At 48.9% G+C, this 24573-nt stretch overlaps 2 protein-coding genes across 3 annotated transcripts; both read right to left on the bottom strand.

Annotated features, from left to right (window-relative positions):
* Positions 1–784: 784 nt before the first annotated feature.
* LOC120809085 (BTB/POZ domain-containing protein 10) lies at positions 785–19352 on the bottom strand. Of its 2 annotated transcripts, none has more exons than XM_040162668.2 (8): positions 19247–19352; positions 10294–10523; positions 9880–10201; positions 9211–9313; positions 5201–5321; positions 4337–4534; positions 3541–3651; positions 785–1733 (listed from the first exon to the last, which is right to left on the bottom strand). In XM_040162668.2, exons 2-8 carry the CDS (start codon positions 10472–10474, stop codon positions 1270–1272), a joined length of 1500 nt encoding a protein of 499 aa, XP_040018602.2. In that variant the 5' UTR covers positions 10475–10523; positions 19247–19352; the 3' UTR covers positions 785–1269. The 2 variants fall into 2 exon arrangements, with proteins under 2 accessions (XP_040018602.2, XP_040018601.2); XM_040162667.2 differs by lacking the exon at positions 19247–19352 and adding an exon at positions 14401–16500.
* Positions 19353–19513: 161 nt separating this feature from the next.
* On the bottom strand, positions 19514–20869 carry LOC120809086 (parathyroid hormone). Its single transcript, XM_040162669.2, has 3 exons — positions 20490–20869; positions 20252–20346; positions 19514–20147 (listed from the first exon to the last, which is right to left on the bottom strand). The coding sequence occupies exons 2-3, from the start codon at positions 20344–20346 to the stop codon at positions 19892–19894; spliced, it is 351 nt and encodes a 116-aa protein (XP_040018603.2). The 5' UTR covers positions 20490–20869; the 3' UTR covers positions 19514–19891.
* Between the last annotated feature and the right edge of the window lie 3704 nt (positions 20870–24573).

Genomic DNA, 24573 nt, shown 5'->3' with positions numbered 1-24573 from the left:
GAGGGCAGGGGAGAGCGTCAAGGAGGGAGACTCAGAGAGAGAGAGAGACACACAGATATAGTCCAGGAGAGCGAGGCAGAGACATAGTCAAGGAGAGAGAGACAGGGAGGGAGGGAGGGAGGGAATGAAATGTTGCCCTCTGAAGCCTCTTTGGTGAACAGCAGCAGACTGGTGACCTCTGACCTTAGTTTTCTTGCCCAGGAGGTTATAGAAAGCTTGACCCACTTTGAGACGCTGCATTAGTTCATATTTAATCTCCAGAACTGCACTGGCGATAATTTAGAGGCTTGAACTCAATACTACAGTATTTTACTTTAAATTATTAATCATCACATATACACTGAGGGCTGCTTTAATTATTGCCACGTATTTACAGTTTGAACTTTAAATAATGAATGCTACGAGTTTAATAACCTAATGCAAGAAGTATTTCACCATTATTCTGTTTTTGCATTATAAGATCGGAGTAATTTTAATTGAATAAAAACACCAAATGACCAAAGAGAACCTTTACAAAGATGATTATTAGCATGTCAAGGAATTGTTGCATTTATCTCTTCATTCCAAAATAATCAAGACACGGTTTCCGGTTATTCTGCACTGAATCATTCAAATTGAGCTCTTGGTTTATAATGTTCTGTATCTTGTCTTATTCTTTATGAGCACATGGTTTACTTACCTTGCAGTTGCTACATACTTGTGTAAGTTCTTCCAAATACATAATATCTATATGCAGTGAGGAGAGACTTTCCTTTAGGCACCAGGTGGAAATAAGGAGGCGGCGTTTGTGAACATAATTTATTAGAAAACAACGTGTGCTCGACTCTCAGCAGTGACGAAGCGGCTCAGAGCCGCTCAGCCGGGACGCCGGAGACGTGGGACCGGAGGACGGCTCCTCGTGTGGACAGCAACGAAGATGAGACACAGTGGACCCTCAAATCCAACTGACTTCCCTCAAGTAAAGTGAAGCTGGACTAAAGAGGCACTGAAATCCACACACACACACAGATAAATAAAGAACGTGTGCTGACTGAGAAAGGCTGCAGCAGCGGTGCAACACAAGGCAAAGGGGTGCTTTGCTGGGGGGGTTTGGGGGGTCGGGGGGTCGGGGGGACACAGTCTGCCTTCACACTGTCCAGCATCCAGTGGCCGGAGGTGCTTCATCGTGAAAGTTGTGTGCTTATTGGCTGTCGGGTTCCTGGGTCTGACTTGCCATGTTTGTTTAGTTCTACGTGGAGCATCTGTAGGTCACATGACGTGTCTCCGGCGTCATGCGGAGGGGGAGGGGGTGTCCGGGTCCGGCTCGTAGTGGTAGGTGGCCTGAGTGTAGCCGCCGCCGCCGCCCTGCCGCTGGTTGCCGTGGGGCAGACCGGGGGGAGGAGCCTCCTGGGCCTGCTGGTTCGGACCCTCGCGGCCTAGCGGTGCTTGGGGGCCAGCGATGTTCTCCGGGCCCGGTCCGAGCGCCTGCTGGTGGGCGTCGTTGACGGCGTCCAGCTCCTCCCCCTGCGGCCCCGGGGGCTGCATGACCACCAGCTGGACCTGGGGCATGTCTGCGGCGGGCGCGATCAGGTTGCTGCTGGACTTGGACTTGACGCACTGGAAGTCCACGTGGCGGCTCTTCCCTTCCTCCTTCTCCCAGGACATGCGGATGAAGGGACGCTGGACGTAGTTGTAGATGACCTCGGGGCGCCCTCCGGGACGCCGCTTCACCTTCTCTTTGTAGGTGGGGTAGCCTGCAGGGACCAAGGTTATTAGCGTTAACGAAAACGAGGCGGGATTTTTTTTTTCGTTAACTAAAATAAAAATAAAAACTTTATAAAAAAACGATAACTAACTGAAACGGTATTGTGTCTTTACGAAACTAAAATAAAATAGAATTATAGAGAAAATGTCTTTGGCGGCCCACCGAAACCTTTAATCACAACTCTGATCAAAACATGATTAAATGACCTTAAGAATTTAACCAAAATCAAATATCCGCGGGCAAAAGTCAGTCTCCGCGAGGTATTTGCTCGCTTGCGAAACGTGAACTTCGTTGCTCGAAGGAGTTTTCTACGCGCTCGCTGTTGTTCTTTCTGACAGTGAGGGGGAGACGGTGCGTTCAAGGTCCGATCGATGCCGTGAGGTGCGTCCGCCCCCCCTCGCCATCCACGCCTTAAATCTTCGGCTGCTTTTAGAATAACTTATTTTCCCCCGTTAAGATGGTTCAGCTACTGTAGAGAAAAGGGCGCCGTCAATTAACCAATAGATCCATATATATAAGGCGTTCCGGATTATAAGGCACTGTCGTTTGAAGTTAAAGCCTTTTAAATGCGCCTTGGAGTGCGGAAAATGCGGTATATTTACTTTAATACCACAAGAGGGCGCCGCGTTTGTTGAACAACGACAGGCGGACAAGAGCCTTATTGTTTTATTAATCTGTCCGTTTAAATTGTTTGTGCTTCATCAACTAATGTTTAACATAACTAATCTGCTGCATCATAAATATTTTTATATTAATTTCAAACTTTTAAAAATTGAAAATTAAAAAACGTTATTTATTTATTGTAAATGACCACACTTTGGGAATCGCTGCTCTAGAGTTTTTATTGGGTTTTAGATTTTTTTCAGATTGAGCTCTCTGAGACTCCCAAGCAATGTCCTGTGTGGCTCATTAATGGGTTTAGTACATGCTGTTCACGTGTGTCTTTAGTCTATTGCATCTTGTGTAGACTGTTTACATATTTGTACCCATATCTACATTTTATGTTCTGTTGTTGATATTGTTGTGTTCAGTGGAATTTTTCTGGTTAATGACACAAACACACGCTGACTGACATATATTCCATAGTTGTCTTTTGGGGATGGCTGTTCATCTGTCCTAAATAAATTTTTTAAATGGAGTTTTTATTACTTATTATAGCTTGTATCTACAATTCATTTTGAGCATTTTGTTTTGCAAGCAAAAAATGAAGCTTCCCTGACTCCCCCCCCCCCCCGGTCTGTTACATTCTGCGGTAAAGACTAAAACTAATACTGAAACTAATAAAAACTAAACTAAAACTAGCAAACCCGCTTTAAAAACTAATTAAAACTAAACTGAAATTGAAAACAAAAAGTCAAAACAAAATAAAAACAAAAACTAGTGAAAAATTCAAAACTATAATAATAACCTTGGCAGGGACCAGCTGGGGCAGCGCGCTCATCTGGAGCCACATGTGAAGGTTAGCGTAGCGATGGTACGGTAAGCGCTAATGGCCTCGTGGTTTAACACTCGCTAATGTGCAGGTGTCCAGGGACCGACCGGTAAAAGATGCGGCACAGAGCCAGCTGTAAAACAGCGGCCTAGATTGATCAATAAGTTCTTAGCGCTTGGATGGCGCTAACACTTAAACACTTTGTGTTGGGGTCGCCGTGGAAACACTTGCGGGTTCTCCGGGTTCAGAACAGCTGCAGAGACGACTAGTGGCTCAATGGATGCTCAGACTATATATATCTCAGCAGCACACTTGCTGGAGGGACTGGAACAACTGGTGTGAGAGAACAGAACCAAACCATCACCTTCTATTCCCAGTCGGATCTTCTTCAGTCCTCGGTCCTTCAGAACGGACTTGGCCACGTCCCGGTTCTCGATGTACTTGAAGAAGCGGTACAGTTTGGTGCTGTAGATGACTGGAGGGGAACAGAGGAAATCAACTCATCAGTCCTCCATCATGGAGCCCCAATGAGTCCGCGTGCCCTCTGACCCCCCCCTCCCCCCAGTCTGTCAATATACAGTGTCCCGGGAAGACCCTGACCTGGGGTCAGTGACGCCAGCAGGCGGAGGGATGTCCCCGAAATCAAAACACCTTTAATGAACAGACGCTAACTTGACCTTTAAAGAAGTGGCACATAACGCAGCTGAAACTACTCTATTTATAAAGTTACTAACTCATTGATACTTTGTAACCTTTACATATTGTTATGTGGGTAAAAACGTGTCAACTTATTCTCCCTCATCAGCGTCTATTCGATGGGCTTCAGGAAATGTGTCCAAGTCCTCAACAGAAAATGTTTGTTGGTTATTGTCTTGTTGTCCTCTGAACAACTACGCCTGTTTGTTCCATTTGTTACAGATCAGACCATCTTCTTTCTGATGACCTCGGTCCCTGATAAAGGTCACAGAGAGGATCGGCACTAAACTGAGGCTGATTAAACAACAATAACAATAAATATGTTGACTTGCCCAGATGTTCACCTGGGGAATCTACCGCATTCACAACTCATCCGCTCCTAAACTCTCTGATATTCCAGAGCTTTGACACAGTGGCAGCAGTAACAGAAAGGGGAGGTGCTTAAATGGGCTATGGGGACTTACTCTGCGAGTACTCCTCTCCCATCTGGGGCGGGTACTCCTCGTCCCAGTCCACCACGTCGTCGTCGGTCAGCACCACCACGTGACACTCCCTCTCGCCGCTCTGAGCGCTGGCCACCATCAGCGGCAGCACCATCTCCTCCAGGTAACACTCAAACTGATGGCGGGCGCCGTCGTTGGACAGCTCGTGCATCAGGGCGCCTGAGGAGGGACCGCGGGGACACCGGTGAGGACAGGACGTGGGACACACACACACACACACACGCGCACAGCCAAGTGCGGCTTTAACTGGAAGGACAGTGTACAGAAGTGGGCCGAGGGCCGGGCCTGGTGGAACACCCATGATCTTTAGAACTGCTTATACACAGTATGATTATACATATTTGTCGATACGATGAAGCAATACGAAGAAAAACAGGTTTATGTGAGGCCTTAGTGTGGGTCTACCCAAGACTGAGCTTGATTTAAAATACAGTCCCCTGACAAAGCCCACCTTGTTGGTGGGAGGAGACCCGCTGGCCCCCGTTTGTTATGTGGCCAGCTGAATAACCAGCGTTACATCTCACGGCTAATCATGACCTACTTAGAGCCAAACACACACACAGAGCAGCCTCCTCCCACACGCCAACAGAGAGATAGCACAAACACACAAGCCTTTCCATGGAATAGTAAGTCATCAAAGGTCCATCCGATATCATCATTGCATTGCTACTTACTTATGTTGCGTATTCCTAATGAAAACAACTAGCTGCGCTTCACACTCACTAAACTGGTGTCAACACAACCAGCCAATGCTTCAGCTCTACACGAGAACTTCAGAGAAGCTTAACAGCTAAACAATGTGTCCGTGCAGTGCCGTGTACTCACTGAGGTCTCTGCACTTGATGGTGCTGTAGTTGAAGGCGATACAGAGGTAGTCACATGCCTCCCTCAGCTCGGGAATGGAGACGCCGTCAGGGCAGCGGATTATCCCCGACTTGTAGTAATCCTGCCATTTTCAGCAGCGCACACACACACAGATGAATAAGCGAGTGGACCGGCGGGTGTTCACACAAACACACAGGCATGGGAAAAAAAACAAGACGCCATTATTGATGCTTCAGTCACACGGGTAGCAGAGAGAGAGGGAGGGAGGGAGGGAGAGGAAGAGGAAAGGGAGGGATGAGAGTGAGCTTTGATGAAAGCAACAACCAGCAACGTCACAGAGGAGAGAGAAGGACCGATAGAGGGCGGCTAAAGCTAACGACGTCACTTTCCCTCCATGCTCCTCTCTCCGTCCGGTCTCCATCAGCTGAGCCGCTCACAGCGGATGAAGGCTGCGTTAGAAACGAGGAGGAGGGGCTGTGCACACAGAGCGCAACGCTCACTTCCTGTGCTCTACTTCTTTCCCCCTTACTCCTCTTTGTAATCCATTCTACAACCACTGCTACTGTCAATGCGATCCTGACGCATGTTAGGAGCAGCCCGTCTTTGGTGTCGTTCTATTGTTCTCCAATGAACAACTCGACATGCTGCTGCAACCTCCCCCCATCTGGCTGCTCTCGGTATTTGATGGATTGGTCCATCTCTGGGTCGTGACTACAAATACAATGTATGAGCTTAAAACCGCCTCCGCACTGTAACAATACTATATCTACTATCTTAATCAAGTGTTATGCTCATTAATAGGTACAACGTTTAGAGTGTTGACCTTGAATAAATCAGTTGGCAGCTGTGAAAGGTTCATCAGTAGCTGCCCTGAAGCTTTCAATCCTATCGCATTTCCATTTTTTTCGGAGCACTTTACAAACATGATGTGATTGAAAGCTCATGAACATGAAATGGACTTTGTGGTGGGAATATTTTCTGACTTAAAAGGTCTTACGAACTCATAACTGTGTAAAAAGATTATTGACAGGAATGTTTTGAGATGAATTCCTGAAGAGTAGGCTTTTGACTTATAATTACAGCTGATCCGGGTTTATAGTTAGGGGCTGGCTCAGGTATATATTTTGGGCTGGCTTAAGTGCATGGTTAGGGCTGGCTCAGGTTTATGTTATGGGCTGGCTCAAGTTTATAGTTAGGGCTGGCTCAAGTGCATGGTTAGGGCTGGCTCAGGTGTATAGTTGTCTCAGGTATATAGTTGTCTCAGGTGTATAGTTAGGGCTGGCTCAGGTGTATAGTATGGGCTGGCTCAAGTTTATATTATGGGCTGGCTCAGGTATATAGTTAGGGCTGGCTCAGGTGTATAGTCTGGGCTGGCTCAGGTATATAGTTAGGGCTGGCTTAAGTGCATGGTTAGGGCTGGCTCAGGTTTATGTTATGGGCTTGCTCAAGTTTATAGTTAGGGCTGGCTCAAGTGCATGGTTAGGGCTGGCTCAGGTGTATAGTTGGCTCAGGTGTATAGTTGGCTCAGGTGTATAGTATGGGCTGGCTCAAGTTTATATTATGGGCTGGCTCAGGTATATAGTTAGGGCTGGCTCAGGTGTATAGTATGGGCTGGCTCAAGTTTATATTATGGGCTGGCTCAGGTATATAGTTAGGGCTGGCTTAAGTGCATGGTTAGGGCTGGCTCAGCTGTTTAGTTGTCTCAGGTGTATAGTTAGGGCTGGCTCAGGTGTATAGTATGGGCTGGCTCAAGTTTATATTATGGGCTGGTTCAGGTATATAGTTAGGGCTGGCTTAAGTGCATGGTTAGGGCTGGCTCAGCTGTATAGTTGTCTCAGGTGTATAGTTAGGGCTGGCTCAGGTGTATAGTATGGGCTGGCTCAAGTTTATAGTAAAGGTCTGTGTGTGATCCTCTCCAACACATTTGTTAGCTTGGCAGCTGCTAACTCAGCAGTTTTTACATGCGTCTAAACAACAGTGTCATCTGCACAGGTTTGCAATTCTACATCATGACAATGTTCAGGGAGATCATTGGTATGTAAACTAAACAAGAAGGGATCTAACACTGACTCTTGTGAAACACCCGTGTACCATTTCCTGTTTTTGGACAGTACATCACAACATTTTAACAAAATGATTGATGAGGACTGTATCGAAGGTTTTAGTGAAATCTAAAAATACAGCACAAACTACTTCTCCTTTGTCAAGCCTTGATTTAATTTGCTCCATTAAGTTAGTAGTTTTGGTGCAATGATTTGTTCTAAAGCCAAACTGCATACGACCCGAAAGTGCTGGGGTTAAGAAATGTCAGTTGTTTAATGAGGACTCTGCTTTGAAGCCAGTACTGTCTGAGATTGCAGTCTCCAGATGTCTGGAGACTGCTGCTTCAGTCTGTCAGAAAAATGAAATTTAGCTTGGTAACCGCTGGCATCAGTGTCTGAATGGGTGGAAATGTGGGAATAATAATAATGCTTATTTCATAAATGCAAGTTCATTTACCATACAAGTCAGAGTGAAAGATGAGAAAACCTGCCGGACAGTAATTGTGTCCATGTCCGTGGTTGGTGCAAAGCTTTATCAACGCGTAAGAGACACATTGGAGAAGGTATTTAAGCGTCTATTCTTTATACTGCTTCATCACGGTGTAGTGCGTTAATATAGCACATTAGCATCTAACACAGATATTAGCACGTATTCTAATGTGGTAGCAACTAGTGTTGCTGTGGGTTAACATTAACAATGTTAGCCACTTCAAAGCAAAAACATAGTCAACGTGGGAAGTAATGGAGCTCTGGGGGTAGAAACGTCACAGAAAGGCTATAAAAGCAGCAGGACACGCTAGTGGAAGAACAGCTGCCGTTAAATGAGACTATCGCGCACTGCTGGTAGAGTACACCTCAATAAGCATTAGCTGATCACGTGTGCACAATCGCAGCATCTTGATTCATTTGTACTGAATGTTCAAAATATGTATATTTCCATCACCGTGTGCCAATCACCAGCAGTTATGCATTCATTCAACTGACCAAAGAGAGTCAATGACGTAATGCCACAGAACTTTCTGAATAGACTCATTATGAAATGAGCATATGCTGACAGTCTAAAGTAGAAATTGGGAAACAGAGGAAGAAGATAATTTGATAATTAAAGATCTAGGAATGATTCTGCTGAGCGTTACTTTAACTGCGTAGTCCAGGGTGGACATGCACATACATTATTTACCTCCCCTCACATCGCTCCATCCGTTCTTAGAATAAAAAGCGCTTTTATGTTCTTTCTATATACATGGTCTAAAAGTGACTTTTTTTCTTTCTACGGTGAGAAATATACATAAAGAAAAAAACCTGTTTTTTTAAATGATTAAAATAAATTACTAAATACATTAAATAAATTAAAATAATTAAAAGGGAATTTAATCATTTATGATCCATGACTAACGATCTGTAACGGGGTAAAAACACCACAACAATAGTCTGTGACATAAAACATTTGTACCACTAATAATTTTACATTAATAAAATGACCCCGCTGAACTGCATGCTGGGTACAGCTCGCCTGCTATCACAACAAGAAGAAACTATGTTGCTACATAAAAACACGCTTAAAGAGGACGGGAGGAACACAAGAGACCACAGACGAGAGAGGAGCCGTGTCTGTTTGGAGGGTTTTTGGTTTTGAAAATTCCGATGTAAGTTAGATCAAAAAAAAAAAGGACACACCAGCAGCCACAACAGCCACCGCGGCAACAAGGTGGCTCGCCGGGCCAGTTGCGATGCGCGTTGGCGAGAGGGCGGTGAACCGCTGTCAGGTGGCCGCCGGGTGTGTTTGTTGTCAATGAGTTTAATCGGGAAAAACAAATACCGCGAAACAAATGAACGTCTCAAGAGGACTTTGATCCCCCCCGGGAACAAGGCAGAGGAAAGGTGAAAGAATGGGGAGGAAGTGAAGAGAAAACACGTAGCTGCTCTGAGCTCTGACCTCTGACCCCACAGAGGAAGAAGCAGACTCACCAGAATGGCTCTGAAGACGGTGGAGCTGATGCCATCGGCCACCTCAAACTCCCCTTTCTCATTGGGCCGTGTGAAGTTGGTGTCCCGCCCAGAACCAAACATCCTGAAACAGCAAACGGGTGTTTAGATAGATAGAGATAGATGGATACTTTATTGATCCCTCAAGAGGGAAATTTTGGTATCACAGCAGCATGTACAGGGAAGAAAATAGAATAAAAAGATACACATTATATACAATATAATAAGAGAAATATTAAATTAAATTAAATAAACGGGTAAAAGGGGAGATTCTACCTGCTGCTGCTGCTTGTTTTATGGTCTCCACAGATTCAAAGCACGTTACAGAAATTGAGGACATTTGAATAGTACTTTCAATAGTTTAAACACATGATCACAATCAATCAATGGCTCTTATCCTGACCGAATAACCTCAACTGCTTTGCTTGTTTAGTCAGTTGATTTTGAAAATGAATAGAACTTCTCAGAATCTTTCTATGCTGATTGTTACGTACACATTTGCATGAATACTAGATACAATAATATGTGCTTCTTTATAGCTTAGTCATGAGGGAATTGGCATAAATACAGTGTGATCGGCCAGGCAAAGCTTCACCGGGAAGGCTGCTCTTCCTCCTCACAGCAATGCAGCTTATCCAATGAACGCATTACCTGCCCAGCATGGTGTTAGGTTGAGCTGTGAAGATGGCGGGGTCCACCACGAATCGTGTGTTATCCACGATGAGCGTGACTCTTTCGCCGAGCCGCAGGCCGCTGCGGTGCCCCTCTTTGCTGCAGAGGTCATACACGTAGACCATGTCGCACGGACCGGGCGCCGCTGGCTGTGAGAGGCGTTCCGCTCCGGGAGGAACCAGGGGCCACGGAAGGTGGCCCCCGATAAGAGGCCCGCTAAGGTGAGAATAGGGAACGGAAACCCTGGGAGGGCGGGGACTGGAGGACCTGGAGGAGGAGCCTCCGTCGCCGCGTTCGCGGTCTGTGGGAAAGAAGTGGACACAGTGAGACACACACACACAGTGGGGCTGTGTCACTTGGAAAACAACTATGTCTTCTCGATGTCCTGCTCACCGTGCTGCTGCGTGGGGGAGGTGACATTCCTGATGCACGGCGTCAGCTGGCTCTCTCCTCTCTCGTGGGAGGAGTCACGGGAGCGGTCACTGGAACGCCGCTGCTGGTCCCGGTAATGTTCTGCTGCTCCTCTCTCTCTGGCCCCGCCGGCGGCACCGCCACCGGCCCCGTACACACTCATGGTGCCGGCCTGCTGCCGGTCCAGTACTGGCAAACCCCACTGCTGCTCACTGGTGGAGAGATGAAGTCTGAGTTATGAACATGAACAGCTTGGGGAGATGAAGCTTCTTGCTGAGCGCTGTGGCAGATACTTGGTTGGAATCCTCCACAGCAAAGGGCTTGAAGTTCTTAAAGGACATGAGGGAGGGACACCCGAGGATCATCATTGTTTGAGGGCTCTGTGGTCACAGCACACGACTTGAAAACTGGAATATACCAAGTAATATTTGCAAAATAAGATCCATCCACACAGAAAGGTCAATTGGCGGAGTCGAACCTAGGACCTTCTTGCTGTGAGGCGACAGTGCTAACCACCACGCCACCGTGTCACCCGCAAAATAAGATATCTGCACAAAATATATGCTTTTCCTGCACGTCCTCTCCGCATGCCTGCATGTCTCGGCTAGCCCAACGCTGCGCTCTCGCCAGGGCCCGTCTTGTGACACGACGTTTTAACAACAGAAACATAACAATGGCGAGCACGAGCAGTATTCCTCCAAGAAGAACCATTACGAAGTCGGCACATTCTCTGCTCAAAGAGCCGTTTGAGAGAAGAACTTTGGTGGAGAAACTAGAGGTAAAACAGCTGGACCCAGATCAGCCTGACCTTACAATCACACCACGTAGCGGCGTAAAAGGGAAGCTGCTATAGAGATGCTACAAGGGGATGTTTAGCTAGCTGGATGCAGTCATGCTAACGCGGTGTTTAGCTTCCTGATACATATACATATATACTGATACTGGATATACTGGATGCTGGACTTCCTAACCAACAGACCCCAATCTGTCGAGGTGTTTTAGAGAACCACACCTCCCTAACGCTCATCCTCAACACCGGCGTCCCACAAGGCTGCGTGCTGGGCCCTCTTCTCTACTCCCTCTTCACCTACGACTTCAGACCTGTACATAGTTCCAACAACATTGTCAAGTTTGCAGACGACACAACGGTGATCGGCCTCATCAGCAACAACGATGAGTCGGCCTACAGGAACGAGGTCCAGCACTTGGCTGTGTGGTGTTCGCCAACAACAACCTGGCACTGAAGACCAAGGAGATCATTGTGGACTTCAGGAAAACCAACACGCACACACCCCCATATCTGCATCAACGGGACGGAGGTGGAGCGTATTGCTAGTTCCAGGGTGTCCACGTCTCCGAGGACCTCTCTTGGACCCTCAACACCTCAACCCTGGTCAAGAAGGCTCAGCAGCGCCTCTTCTTCCTGAGGAGACTGAAGAAGGCTCATCTGTCCCCTGACATCCTGGTGAACTTCTACCGCCTCACCAACTGCATCACAGTGTGTCACGGCAGTCGGCTCTGTTGCGGACCGCAAATCTCTCCGGAGGGTGAAAAATGCCCAGCGCATCACTGCTTCCTCCCTCCCCACCGCCGAGACGGTCCAGCACAGAAGATGTCTGCGGAGGGCGCGCAGCATCGTGAAGGACGACTCTCCCCACGGCCATGGACGGTTTGCCCGCCTCCCCTCTGGGAGGCGCTACAGGGCCCTCCGCCGCCGGACCAACGGCGCCTACCCTGCTGAACTCTGCACCAGTGATACCCCCTAGTCCCCTCCCATATATGTGTATATACACATGTTCTATTTTATATTGTTTTATACGTATTCTTCATTATAATATATGCATCAAATGCTATTCATGATATCTATATTTAGAATAGTAACGATATGGTATTTATATCATATACGGAATATTGATTGGACACATACACACCTTTTTTGCATTGACTCACACTGGGATGTTTGGTGAAACTGACTGGCGTGCCCTACAAAAGAAAGAATTCTACCAGCCGCCACAGGTTAACAGCTACGGGGAACAGGGAGGAGAATATAAATTCCGAACTGCCATAAAAGTTTGATAGGATCACAACTTCAAGTCCAAGGATGACACTGCTAATCGTACTGAAGCCGAAGCATGACTCATGGTTCCAGGTGACAGAGAGAGAGAGAGACAGTAGATCCTCTCTGGGCCCTCACACTCATTCATTATTGTCATCATACAATAAAAGGACTCGGCGATGAAAGTACACACTCACACAGAGTTGTGCAGAAATGGCTCAGGGCTGAAGGTTTGCTCTCAGAGTGCAGAGCCTGTGAAAAGTGTGCAGTCCAGTGCTGCAGTGCCACACAAATGTGAAGCCATGTGAAACTAAGTTGAGTATAAAAAAACACTCACTTAAACCCAGAGAGGTCCTCAGCAGTTTACCGTCTTCTAAACTCACAGCAGGTGATGCTTCCTGGAGGGGTTCATGCAATCTACGCAAGAAGCCCCGCCACCTCACAGAGCACTTAAACATGTATCTTGTGCACAGGACCAATGTACCCTCAGGAGTCGGGGATCACCGGAGAACCGGTCAAGAGGTGATGGGAATTGTTTGACATCTTGTCCCTGTATGCAAACCGCCTAGTGAAGAGGCCGGTTCTGAGAGACGCCCGGCCGGGTACTGGGTATTTTTCAAACTACTCCCCAGGGTTTGGGGCGTAATTGACTGATGGGAGACAACCTTTCCGAATTCGGTCCATTATTGAGGGAACACTACAGCTGCTTCAAGGCCATGAGGCTCAGCCGAGTGGTGATGCGGGTCTGGGACCACAGAAGAGTGTCCCAGTGGACCTTGGACAGTCACCAAGAGAGCGGATCAAGCAGAAGATGTTAGAGGATTTATGCATCTGTGGGGGTCCTTTCCATAATGTTGACAGACACTTTTAATAACAATCTGAAAACGAGTCCTTTTAGTGGCTGTAATATCACATTAACGGCTGCTGGTTACAGCGTTCTCCCTCAAGACAGGAACAATTCTTCTAAATGTGTTTCCATCGGCACAACGACATGGAAATACTCAAATTAAACTACTGAACATTTCAGAAACCAAGAGCCAGCTATTTATTGTGTATAATATATCAGCGTCGCAGCACAGCAGCAGACAGGCAATGTCCTTGAAGACAAGGGTCATCATATCCGCTGAAAAACCTCCACTGATGGGTTTGAAAGAGGCAGAGACCAGCGAGCGATCTTACCACGGGGGATACATTTAACTCAAGGCACCATTGACACAAGTAACCTGTTCTGAGAGCAGAGTGATTGTAATCCGCATGTATTAATCACCGGGGCCTCACCAGAGATCGGAATGGGATCTGAACGGCTGGCAGAAATGTCAAAAGCCAGAAGCCAAACGGGCAGGCGGCCGGTGGGCCGGGAACAAAGGACCCTCACTCCCCTCTCATCTTTCACATGGCAATGCAACTTTACAGCAGACAACATCTCACAAAGACAGCGAGAACAAGAGGTGGGACATTTTAAACGGGTTCCCTGCCCCCCCCCCCCCACGACCATATCACCATTTCCATTTTTTGTGCTGAGGGTCAATGGCCCTTGGTGCTTCAGGTGTGAAATTAAGACAACGGACACTTAAAACGCAACAAATGAGGTAAAAACGCGAGGCCTCCTGGCAGGCTATTAAAAGCATGAAGGGAGGGGCCCAGGGGGTTAGGGTCCCATCTATTATTTAGGAGCTTCTGACACCAACACACAGGCGGGCAAGGGCAAAGAGGCTGCTCTTTGCTGCAGTCTGGGTGGAAACCCGGTGCAATGATGCATAATATTGGATATCCATGGTTATCAATGGTAACAAAAAGGCCGAAGATTATCATTTCTTTGTTTACATCATGAGGAATATTGAGGTGTGTGGGGGGGGGGGGGGGGGGGGGGCGCCTTCACTGCCGTTCCGTTATATATCATCAAATCACTATTAAGCCAAATTCCCCAGCGAGTCCACAGTCGGACGAGTTCGGCCGGCGGGTTTCTTTCTGGGTCACTACAACAGCAATCGGTGAATCACGGTGACGGAGCCGAAAGCCGGCGGTTAACCTACCGGTCGGCGTCGGAGGGCCAAGTGGAGACAAAGCAGCAGGGGATGAGCTGCGGGATGACCGCGGCGCAGAAGCCCTGCGAGCCTCCCGGCAAAGCGTCAGCATCCTCGCTCATCACTTTGCAACTTCCGCGGCATCGTTCCGCGAACGCAAACCGGGATTCGGACTCTGCTGCTGCTGCTGCTGCTGCTGCTGCTCGAAACCCTGCAGGCGCGCCTCGGGGGGAAAAAAGCGGCAAAACGAGTGGGAAAAGGCGGCCGGAGAGTCGCTCGGAGTCACCGGGGGGACGTTGAAGCGGCGCGCGGCCGCGTGCTCGACTGGATCAGAGCGGTGGTGCCTTCGCGTGCCCTCCTGCAGGCTCGCACTTTTGAGTTCTCCCGTTTGCCGGCGATGCAATTCATTGACGTCGCTCGTTAATTACAACAACACGGATCCCACTTGCATCCCCCACAGCGGGAGGAGGGAAAATAGACGAAACAAATGTTATAAAAAAAAAATGTTAATGATGAAAATACTCCAATACTACTACATTACACCTCTGCAAGTTCGACACAGTGGAGAGGACATTTTAAATTTTTAAATTAAAAAATTATAGGTGCACTAAAGTCAGACCACTGATTTGACAAACCTTCCCCCAATGTTCTCTGATCTCATCAGCATTGCATGTACAACATCAGCATGCCATATAATTAGATAACTCTTTGGTGTTTGGTGCTGAGGCAACGTCCGCATCGCTCTCAGATGAGCAGGACACGGTCTGTGTCCACTTTGAGACCAGCCCGAGGAGGTACTAAAGGACCAGGACTGCGGTCCTCTAATAACATCCGCACAGATGTGAGCAGATGCTAATCCACGCAGGGCATCTAAACCTGATGACATCACAGGTGCGTGTGCAGATGGACTGGCGGTTATATGTTCATAAAAAATGTATGTCTGCTCCAGTCTGTAGTGTCCACATGTGTAAAAACGACCACCGTTGTTCCCGCTCCCCCATAAGTCCTAAGCCATCTGCCTCAATGTCTACTGGCCGGATCCACTATTAGTCAACATCTTCCTCCCCTCCTTTCTCACTGGACCCACATCAATTCACTTACCGGTCACCTGATCATTGAGCATTCAATGTCGATTGCAACTCTAAAGTAAGTCATTACGCTCAGAGAGCTGGGACGAAACAACGCCTTCCCCGAGTGGATCCTGAGCTTCCTCCGTGGACTGACTGCAGTGAGACAACCTCCAGAGGGGGAGGCTAGAGCCTGAAGCTCTCTCTGCTGGAGAGAGTCAGCAGCTTCAGGTCAGGCGCGACCCGGCTTGAACTCCCCCCACCACCACCATCATCATCATCATCATCATCATCATCATCATCATCATCATCATCAGGGCACAAATAGAACAGCAGTCGGAAGGCTCAACGGTTACTTCTACGGCACCGTCGCCCTCAGCAGTGCAACAAGAAGGCCGACGGGATACAGCAGCGCCAAGGCTCAGGTACAAACATCACCCACGGGCCAGAACGCTTCACTCCACGTGATCCCTTTGACCTTTTCCCGCTGCCTTTATTTACTTAAACTATCCGCTTTACACCCGCTCAGATGTGCGTGCGTGTATGTGTGTGTATTGCAACATGTATTACACCTCAGTCGTTTTCTACACGCCTGTTTACATATAGTTCATTCATGTAATAATAACCGTACAGCTGTCTACAGCAAAGATATCCGTCTCAGTCTCAGGTTCTTATTTTTTACGTGCATGATTTCCTTATACAACGTTGACTATTGAATTCGAATGGTTGGAGAATGCCGAATATTTAGAATCCCCCCAAATAACTTCTACTCTGCAAGGTCGCATAGAGTCCCAGAGAACATCACCAGATAAAACCACCTTCTGCATTATTTGCTCTGGTCTCCACCAGAAAGCACAAGCAGATAGAGCCACGCTTTCATTTGAGGGTGACAGCAGAGATCCAGATGATGGATTAAGCGTCGGGACATCTGTCTCTATCCGTCTCTGCTTAACAGCATTCAAACCACCGTCCCAGCACGTGGGGAATGACCGGCGTTTTCTGCGGCGCCCTGTAGCGTGAACGCGCAGACGTTGAAAGACGTCTTTGAGCTCGAGCCCGGTGGGACGTTAGCTTGAGCTCGAGCCCGGTGGGACGTTAGCTTTGAGCTCGAGCCCGGTGGGACGTTAGCTTTGAGCTCGAGCCCGGTGAGACGTTAGCTTTGAGCTCGAGCCCTGTGGGACGTTAGCTTTGAGCTCGAGCCCGGCTCGAGCCCGGTGGGACGTTAGCTTTGAGCTCGAGCCCGGTGGGACGTTAGCTTTGAGCTCGAGCCCGGTGGGACGTTAGCTTTGAGCTCGAAGCCCGGTGGGACGTTAGCTTTGAGCTCGAAGCCCGGTGGGACGTTAGCTTTGAGCTCGAAGCCCGGTGGGACGTTAGCTTTGAGCTCGAAGCCCGGTGGGACGTTAGCTTTGAGCTCGAAGCCCGGTGGGACGTTAGCTTTGAGCTCGAGCCCGGCTCGAGCCCGGTGAGACGTTAGCTTTGAGCTCGAGCCCGGTGGGACGTTAGCTTTGAGCTCGAGCCCGGCTCGAGCCCGGTGGGACGTTAGCTTTGAGCTCGAGCCCGGTGGGACGTTAGCTTTTAGCTCGAAGCCCGGTGGGACGTTAGCTTTTAGCTCGAAGCCCGGTGGGACGTTAGCTTTGAGCTCGAAGCCCGGTGGGACGTTAGCTTTGAGCTCGAGCCCGGCTCGAGCCCGGTGAGACGTTAGCTTTGAGCTCGAGCCCTGTGGGACGTTAGCTTTGAGCTCGAGCCCGGCTCGAGCCCGATGGGACGTTAGCTTTGAGCTCGAGCCCGGTGGGACGTTAGCTTTGAGCTCGAGCCCGGTGGGACGTTAGCTTTGAGCTCGAGCCCGGTGGGACGTTAGCTTTGAGCTCGAAGCCCGGTGGGACGTTAGCTTTGAGCTCGAAGCCCGGTGGGACGTTAGCTTTGAGCTCGAAGCCCGGTGGGACGTTAGCTTTGAGCTCGAAGCCCGGTGGGACGTTAGCTTTGAGCTCGAGCCCGGTGGGACGTTAGCTTTGAGCTCGAAGCCCGGTGGGACGTTAGCTTTGAGCTCGAAGCCCGGTGGGACGTTAGCTTTGAGCTCGAAGCCCGGTGGGACGTTAGCTTTGAGCTCGAAGCCCGGTGGGACGTTAGCTTTGAGCTTGAAGCCCGGTGGGACGTTAGCTTTGAGCTCGAGCCCGGTGGGACGTTAGCTTTGAGCTCGAAGCCCGGTGGGACGTTAGCTTTGAGCTCGAAGCCCGGTGGGACGTTAGCTTTGAGCTCGAGCCCGGTGGGACGTTAGCTTTGAGCTCGAAGCCCGGTGGGACGTTAGCTTTGAGCTCGAAGCCCGGTGGGACGTTAGCTTTGAGCTCGAGCCCGGTGGGACGTTAGCTATGAGCTCGAAGCCCGGTGGGACGTTAGCTTTGAGCTCGAAGCCCGGTGGGACGTTAGCTTTGAGCTCGAAGCCCGGTGGGACGTTAGCTTTGAGCTCGAAGCCCGGTGGGACGTTAGCTTTGAGCTCGAGCCCGGTGGGACGTTAGCTTTGAGCTCGAGCCCGGTGGGACGTTAGCTTTGAGCTCGAGCCCGGTGGGACGTTAGCTTTGAGCTCGAGCCCGGTGGGACGTTAGCTTTGAGCTCGAAGCCCGGTGGGACGTTAGCTTTGAGCTCGAAGCCCGGTGGGACGTTAGCTTTGAGCTCGAAGCCCGGTGGGACGTTAGCTTTGAGCTCGAAGCCCGGTGGGACGTTAGCTTTGAGCTCGAAGCCCGGTGGGACGTTAGCTTTGAGCTCGAGCCCGGCTCGAGCCCGGTGAGACGTTAGCTTTGAGCTCGAAGCCCGGTGGGACGTTAGCTTTGAGCTCGAAGCCCGGTGGGACGTTAGCTTTGAGCTCGAAGCCCGGTGGGACGTTAGCTTTGAGCTCGAAGCCCGGTGGGACGTTAGCTTTGAGCTCGAAGCCCGGTGGGACGTTAGCTTTGAGCTCGAAGCCCGGTGGGACGTTAGCTTTGAGCTCGAAGCCCGGTGGGACGTTAGCTTTGAGCTCGAAGCCCGGTGGGACGTTAGCTTTGAGCTCGAAGCCCGGTGGGACGTTAGCTTTGAGCTCGAGCCCGGTGGGACGTTAGCTTTGAGCTCGAAGCCCGGCGGGACGTTAGCTTTGAGTTCGAAGCCCGGTGGGACGTTAGCTTTGAGCTCGAGCCCGGTGGGACGTTAGCTTTGAGCTCGAAGCCCGGTGGGACGTTAGCTTTGAGCTCGAGCCCGGTGGGACGTTAGCTTGGAGCTCGAAGCCCGGTGGGACGTTAGCTTGGAGCTCGAAGCCCGGTGGGACGTTAGCTTTGAGCTCGAAGCCCGGTGGGACGTTAGCTTTGAGCTCGAAGCCCGGTGGGACGTTAGCTTGGAGCTCGAAGCCCGGTGGGACGTTAGCTTTGAGCTCGAAGCCCGGTGGGACGTTAGCTTTGAGCTCGAAGCCCGGTGGGACGTTAGCTTTGAGCTCGAAGCCCGGTGGGACGTTAGCTTAAGCTCGAGCCCGGTGGGACGTTAGCTTTGAGCTCGAGCCCGGTGCTCGTTCGCGGTTGCTAAGCTACGCGAAGCGAAACCCCCAAAACTGACGCGTGACGTTAACGCCCCCGTTGGGAGGTCCCGCGCGCTCTACAAGCGCCGCGGCCATTGGCTGGAGATAGTTTACGGTAAATGCGCCTTTCGTAATGTAACCTGTTACCGTGCGCAACACATGCCGTTACCGTAAGTATTTATTAGTAGTCAACCGGAAACACACTTCTTCTAGCGCCTGCCAACAGGAGACTTTTGAAAGCACGTCCCTTTACCTCCTCGCGTTACATTCCGAGTGGATGTTCGGTTTCCGCTGTGCGACCCAGCTGACGTCTCGTGGGAAGAAGGACCCCGGGACCCCCCCCCTCCCGCTGGGATGAATGTCGGATAAGCGCCGTGAATAATATCGCGAGACTACCGCGTGAGTTCTCGGGGACCGCCCTCCCCGCGCGCGCCACGGCAGCCGACCCGACAGAATGAAATAGTTTAGCATAACTGCACAAACAACAAATAAAAACAACATACGAAAAACAATATCATTCGTTTTAAAAATTATATTTTCATATTAAACATGCCTACAAAAATAAAAAATATACAAAACACTGTTGGTCCATCTCTTTATCACCTTCAGTCTGGGGAAGTAAGCAAGTAAAACAACACTTGTTAAATAAAAGTGCATTTACACAATGGGGAAGTTTCCCTTCGTTAAATCCATAAATATCAATTTAATAAATAAAAGTATGTAATAATATAGATTATGTCAAACAAATACAATTAAAATACACCCCGATGAAACACCCACAAGAACAACTAGTTATAAACAACAAATAATTAAATAGAAAAAATAGAGGGTTGCTTAAAATTCAGCGCTGCAAAGTTGCCGCGAACATCGAAGATGTCATCAACCAAATCAACCAAAATCAGGACGGCTTCGACTTGAGGAGCCTTTCCAGCAAGTTCAACGCGAGCTGGACCTCCTCCGGCGTCATGCCGCTCAGCTCCGGCGGCTCCTCGGGCCGCTCTCTCCTGCCCGCCCGGCCCGCCTCCCCCGCGCCGCCCCACGTCAGGCCCGCGTGGGCCCCCTGGAGCCTCCTCTGCAGCCACTGGCGACGCTCCCGCGCCTGCTTCAGCGCCCCGAGGTCGTGCATGAGCTGCACCTCGCTCACGGCCCTCTTCCTGCGGACGGGAGACGCGACAGAAGGGGTGACGCTGACGTCACGCGCAGCAGTGGGTGGAGGTGGTCTTCATGCAAAGAAACGGGCCGGTGTGGGGGGGCTTACCTTACGGGGCGCCCCTCACTGAGCGCGAGGAGGTGCACGATGCAGAGCGAAATGAGCACGTTTCTACGGTCCAGACCGCGCATGTTGACCTTCATCTGATGAAGAAAAGCATTTGTCAAAAGCGTTTTTTTTTTAATGCAAGCTGCTTGGTTGATTTTAAATCTGAGCGCCATATAGCGTGAACGCGCATGAATACCATGAACATGAAGGAATAAGAAGCAACTCTGGTGGGACATACCTGGCGCAGGCTTCCAGCACCACAAGGGGAAGTGGTCTGTTTGGGGGGGTGAGCTCCTATTAGATGGAAGCACTGGACTCAAAGTGCTTATATAGCCCCGTTGATGAGGTGCCTTCATTATTACTGTTGATGTCATACCTTCTGGAGAGGAGGGGGGGTCAGAATGGCAGCACCGTCATACCAGGCCAAACGAAATGCTTCGCATGTTGAGCCTGCTCACCCCGATGCACGAACACACACGACCAAACATTTAAAAGCAGTCGCAAGTCGAACACCGTGGAGTTTACTCATAACATCAGTTTGTTTGGTTGAAAAGAGTTTTTGTGAGAATGTTTTATGAGCAGATGTCTGAGTTTGCATGCCTCTGGGATCCCCCCCTCTCCAGTGTGGCCAGATCCATAGTACACATTTAACGTGACCTCTTTTCTCCCACCCCGTCTCACAACAATAGGACCAGCGTTTGGATGAATTTATGGCTCTCATTGACCACTTGGGGGGTCGCCCCGGTTACGTACGCACTGGACTCAAGAATCAACATTGTTTTTGTGAGTTTGCTTCCCCCCCAAAAAAAAGAGCTTTAGACCGAGCTGACGTCAGACGGGAACCTGCTGAATCAAAGAGTGCGTGGGAGTCCGGGAGGCGATGCCATTGTCGTCACCGGCTCACGGTCATGAAAGTTGTGTGCGTCTTGGGAGTTTTCTGACCGTCGGAAGGACGCCTCGCATCCACGGTGGTATCTCAACATTAAATTCAGTTTTAAAGGGTTATTTCTGCAGCCAATACAATTGCACATTTTAAAGCTAATAATAATAAATACTTTGGTAAAAAAATCTCCAATTTTCATTAAAAAATACAGTGTTTTTTCAGTTTTTTCACCGTCTACTTACTGTGGACGGCTGTCAACGTGACAGCAGCGCAGCACGTGACCTCCAAGTAGCGCTGATGCAGTGCAACTAAGTACACCACTGTTGAGTACTTGTACTTTACTTGAGTATTTCATAATCATAGCACTTCTATGTACAAGAAGCACAAACTGCTTATGTGTTCTTCTAACAAGACACACGCTTTACACCAAAACAAATCCTCACGATTTCAACGTTTGAATTATTTTTACTACTGTCCGTCACCCAGACACCAGGGTAACCCCGCCCCCTCCTGCCCATAGCTTTGAGCCACAGGTGTCCCAAGTAAGATCAATCCCCGGGACCCCTGAGGTCACGTTAGAGACAACTATGGTCCCCCACACACACACACACACACTAAGCATTAGGTAACCACGCGGTTTTCTAAATGTAGCAGGCGCCGGGAATGTCGATGTAAGGACACAAAGTTCACGTTGTTCATTCTGCACACATGACATCGATTGCATTCTGTTCGCCCCGGAGGAGGGGGAGGGGGGGGGGGGGGGGTCGTCCTCCGTCGTTCCCACTACGGTTCCTTCCCCTTTACTCCCCATCCAGGAGTTTTTGCTGTGCCGATGTGATTTTTTTTGGGGGCCACACAAAATGAATTGAATTGTAAGTGTTTACATTGTGATATTAAATTTGCTGTAAAGTATCATTTATTAAGAGCAAACTAAAGAACTGAAACATAAAGTGATTAACTGGGATGGGCGGGGCTCTGCAGAGACATTTACCTCCACCGGCTTTCCCGTAACACTGCGGCCCGTTTGCGTGCCCCCCCCCTCCCCCCGCCGAACACCTCTGTCCTCAGATCCTGAAGCTCGCCGTCCCGTCATCACCTCGCGCTGCTGTAACGTGGCGCATGCGAAAGGGCAGCAAGGCGACCGGCACGGTGGCAAAGCAAGAGCCTTCAAGTCAAAGTCAACGCAGGTTTTACCACCCTCCCCCTCCCCCCCAGGCACTGACATTCACCTGACATTCACAGTTATTGCAAGTCGGATGCATCGGTAAGGCCAGCTGGTGTCCGGAATAGGTGCAGTCATTAGGGGTGGAGGGGAGGGGGGGGTGGGGGGGTGGTGCTATTTCAAGGCGGGCTTTGACTGTTCTAGAGGGTGACGGCATCTCCCGAGAAGGGTGACCAAAGGAGATGAGTGAGAATGCACAGATGCTGCATCCTCTCCAACCACTCGAAGGGTGATTCGGGGGAAACACAAGCAGGGGCCGCATGCAATGAATATGATTGAAGGAGGATGTCATGAAGTTCACAGTAGCGCCGATGAACGGAAGGATCTGGTTGGCTTAGTGAACATGTTGTGCAGATCTGAAAAAAAAAGAGGAAATTATCCATTTTCGTAATGTTACGATGTTATGATTTGGATGAAGAAACTGAAAATAAATCCCTGTGATTGGCAGGTTTCAGGGAGAAGGCTCGTCTCCCAGCAGCCTTTGGGCATTGGGCAGTTTAATGCTCTTGCATGACACCCGTTTTCCCGGAGCTGGTTTCTCCTCCCTCTAAAAGGCCCTGCAGCATTGTGCTCTCTTCATCCCACCGGTTTTTCTATGGATGCAATTCATGTTGAAACACGCAGTGTTGTTTAGTCGTGCTCGGTTAAGACTGTTAGGATCGTGCACATCAAAATATTCATTGCAACTATTACACGTCCACAAAAGTGATGTTCTTTTCGACAAGGTCCATTCTTGTGAGTTGCAGCAACGCAACCGATGCACGCTTTAACGCTGTTACACAACCACGGGGAGGCTTTGTGGTCCAAACCAGACAGCGACCTTTGTTAATCTTTTTCGCCCCAGACAAAAGCACCGCTGACCAGATCCACTCCTTAGTTCCTTCCTTTCACAATAAAAGCCCTGCACAAACACTCCGGGACGCCATGCAGGTCTCACAGGAGGCTGTGCCTTTCTATTGTATCTGTTAAAGTTGCATTTTAGATTTCTACATAACTTTTTAAACATGCATATGTAGTATTCTACAAGTATTATCACCACAGTCGGTGGTAAAGCCCATCATTTGAGTTTATGTATGTAATGAAACGTTTATCTGCAATCTTCTGCAGTGCAATGATGTTTGTTCTGAAGCAGGAGGCCCGTCTTTCTGTTCCCTCTACAGTTTCCTCTCTATAAACTCTATTTTTATGGAAACAACAGGGTCACAAGAAGTGAGAAATGATTAGAAAGGTAATATCAGCATATTCAAATATGAAATGTCACATCAAATATCAAATAACATCAGCATGACTGATTCCAGCAGATGTCTATCAGAGACCCGAGCATCACGGGACCTCACAGTGTAAAGACCACAACGCAGGTACCGGCATGTTGACCCTCTTAATTGTGTAAAAGTAAATGTTTACATTAAAATCAGATTTCGACTTATACTTTACTTTTTACCACAGGAAAAATGAATGGAGAAAATCTGCGAAACCAACATGTCTGAACCGCCTTCATTATACTGCTCTTTAAAAGTAAACACACAATCTCAATCAAAGTATGGAAGAGCGTAATCTGACTTTCTGATGTACAATGCAATACAATTTGAGAAAAAAAACTTTTTAAGATTACAACTTTACAGTGTATAATGGACTTATTACATACTGTGATACTGCCATAAATCCTACTTGCAAGTAAATACGATAATAATGATAAGCCCTATTTCAGTATTTATTTCTTCACACTTGAACACTTATATTAATTTTATTGGTACTTTTAACACATATACCTATATAATGATCATAATCACCGCTATTTTTCCATTACGACTAAATTACGGCAGTCCTGTCCTATTTTGACCTTCACCTGTCGACCCTTTTCGTCCTTGTCCCATTTCTTGTTAAGCACAAAGAGAGAGATAAAAACTCTCGGCCAGCAAAGATTGTTCCGAGTTGTGGTAACTGGCGGTAAACTGCGACATCTCGTGGTTTTATTAGGAGCAGTCGGTGCACGTGAACGCATCACCGTTGGAGCGGACTGGGCTTCAAAGTCGCGGGAAGATCCGGACCGCAGGTGAACGAGCGTCCAATGCTTCGTTCACGTGCTGCCAGAAATATAGTAAATAATAGCAACCTGGAACTATCATCGTTAGTCCTAATGGAATAATTTAACTGAAAGTATTTGACTTCCTCTTATTAAAGCTACTGTTGGGCCTACATATTATAACGAGTTGTAGG

This window comes from Gasterosteus aculeatus, chromosome Y (assembly GCF_964276395.1).
Source record: "Gasterosteus aculeatus chromosome Y, fGasAcu3.hap1.1, whole genome shotgun sequence".
NCBI classification, from domain to species: Eukaryota; Metazoa; Chordata; class Actinopteri; order Perciformes; family Gasterosteidae; genus Gasterosteus; species Gasterosteus aculeatus.
The sequence above is the reverse complement of the archived record's forward strand: the minus strand, read 5'-3'. Positions and strand labels throughout refer to the sequence as shown.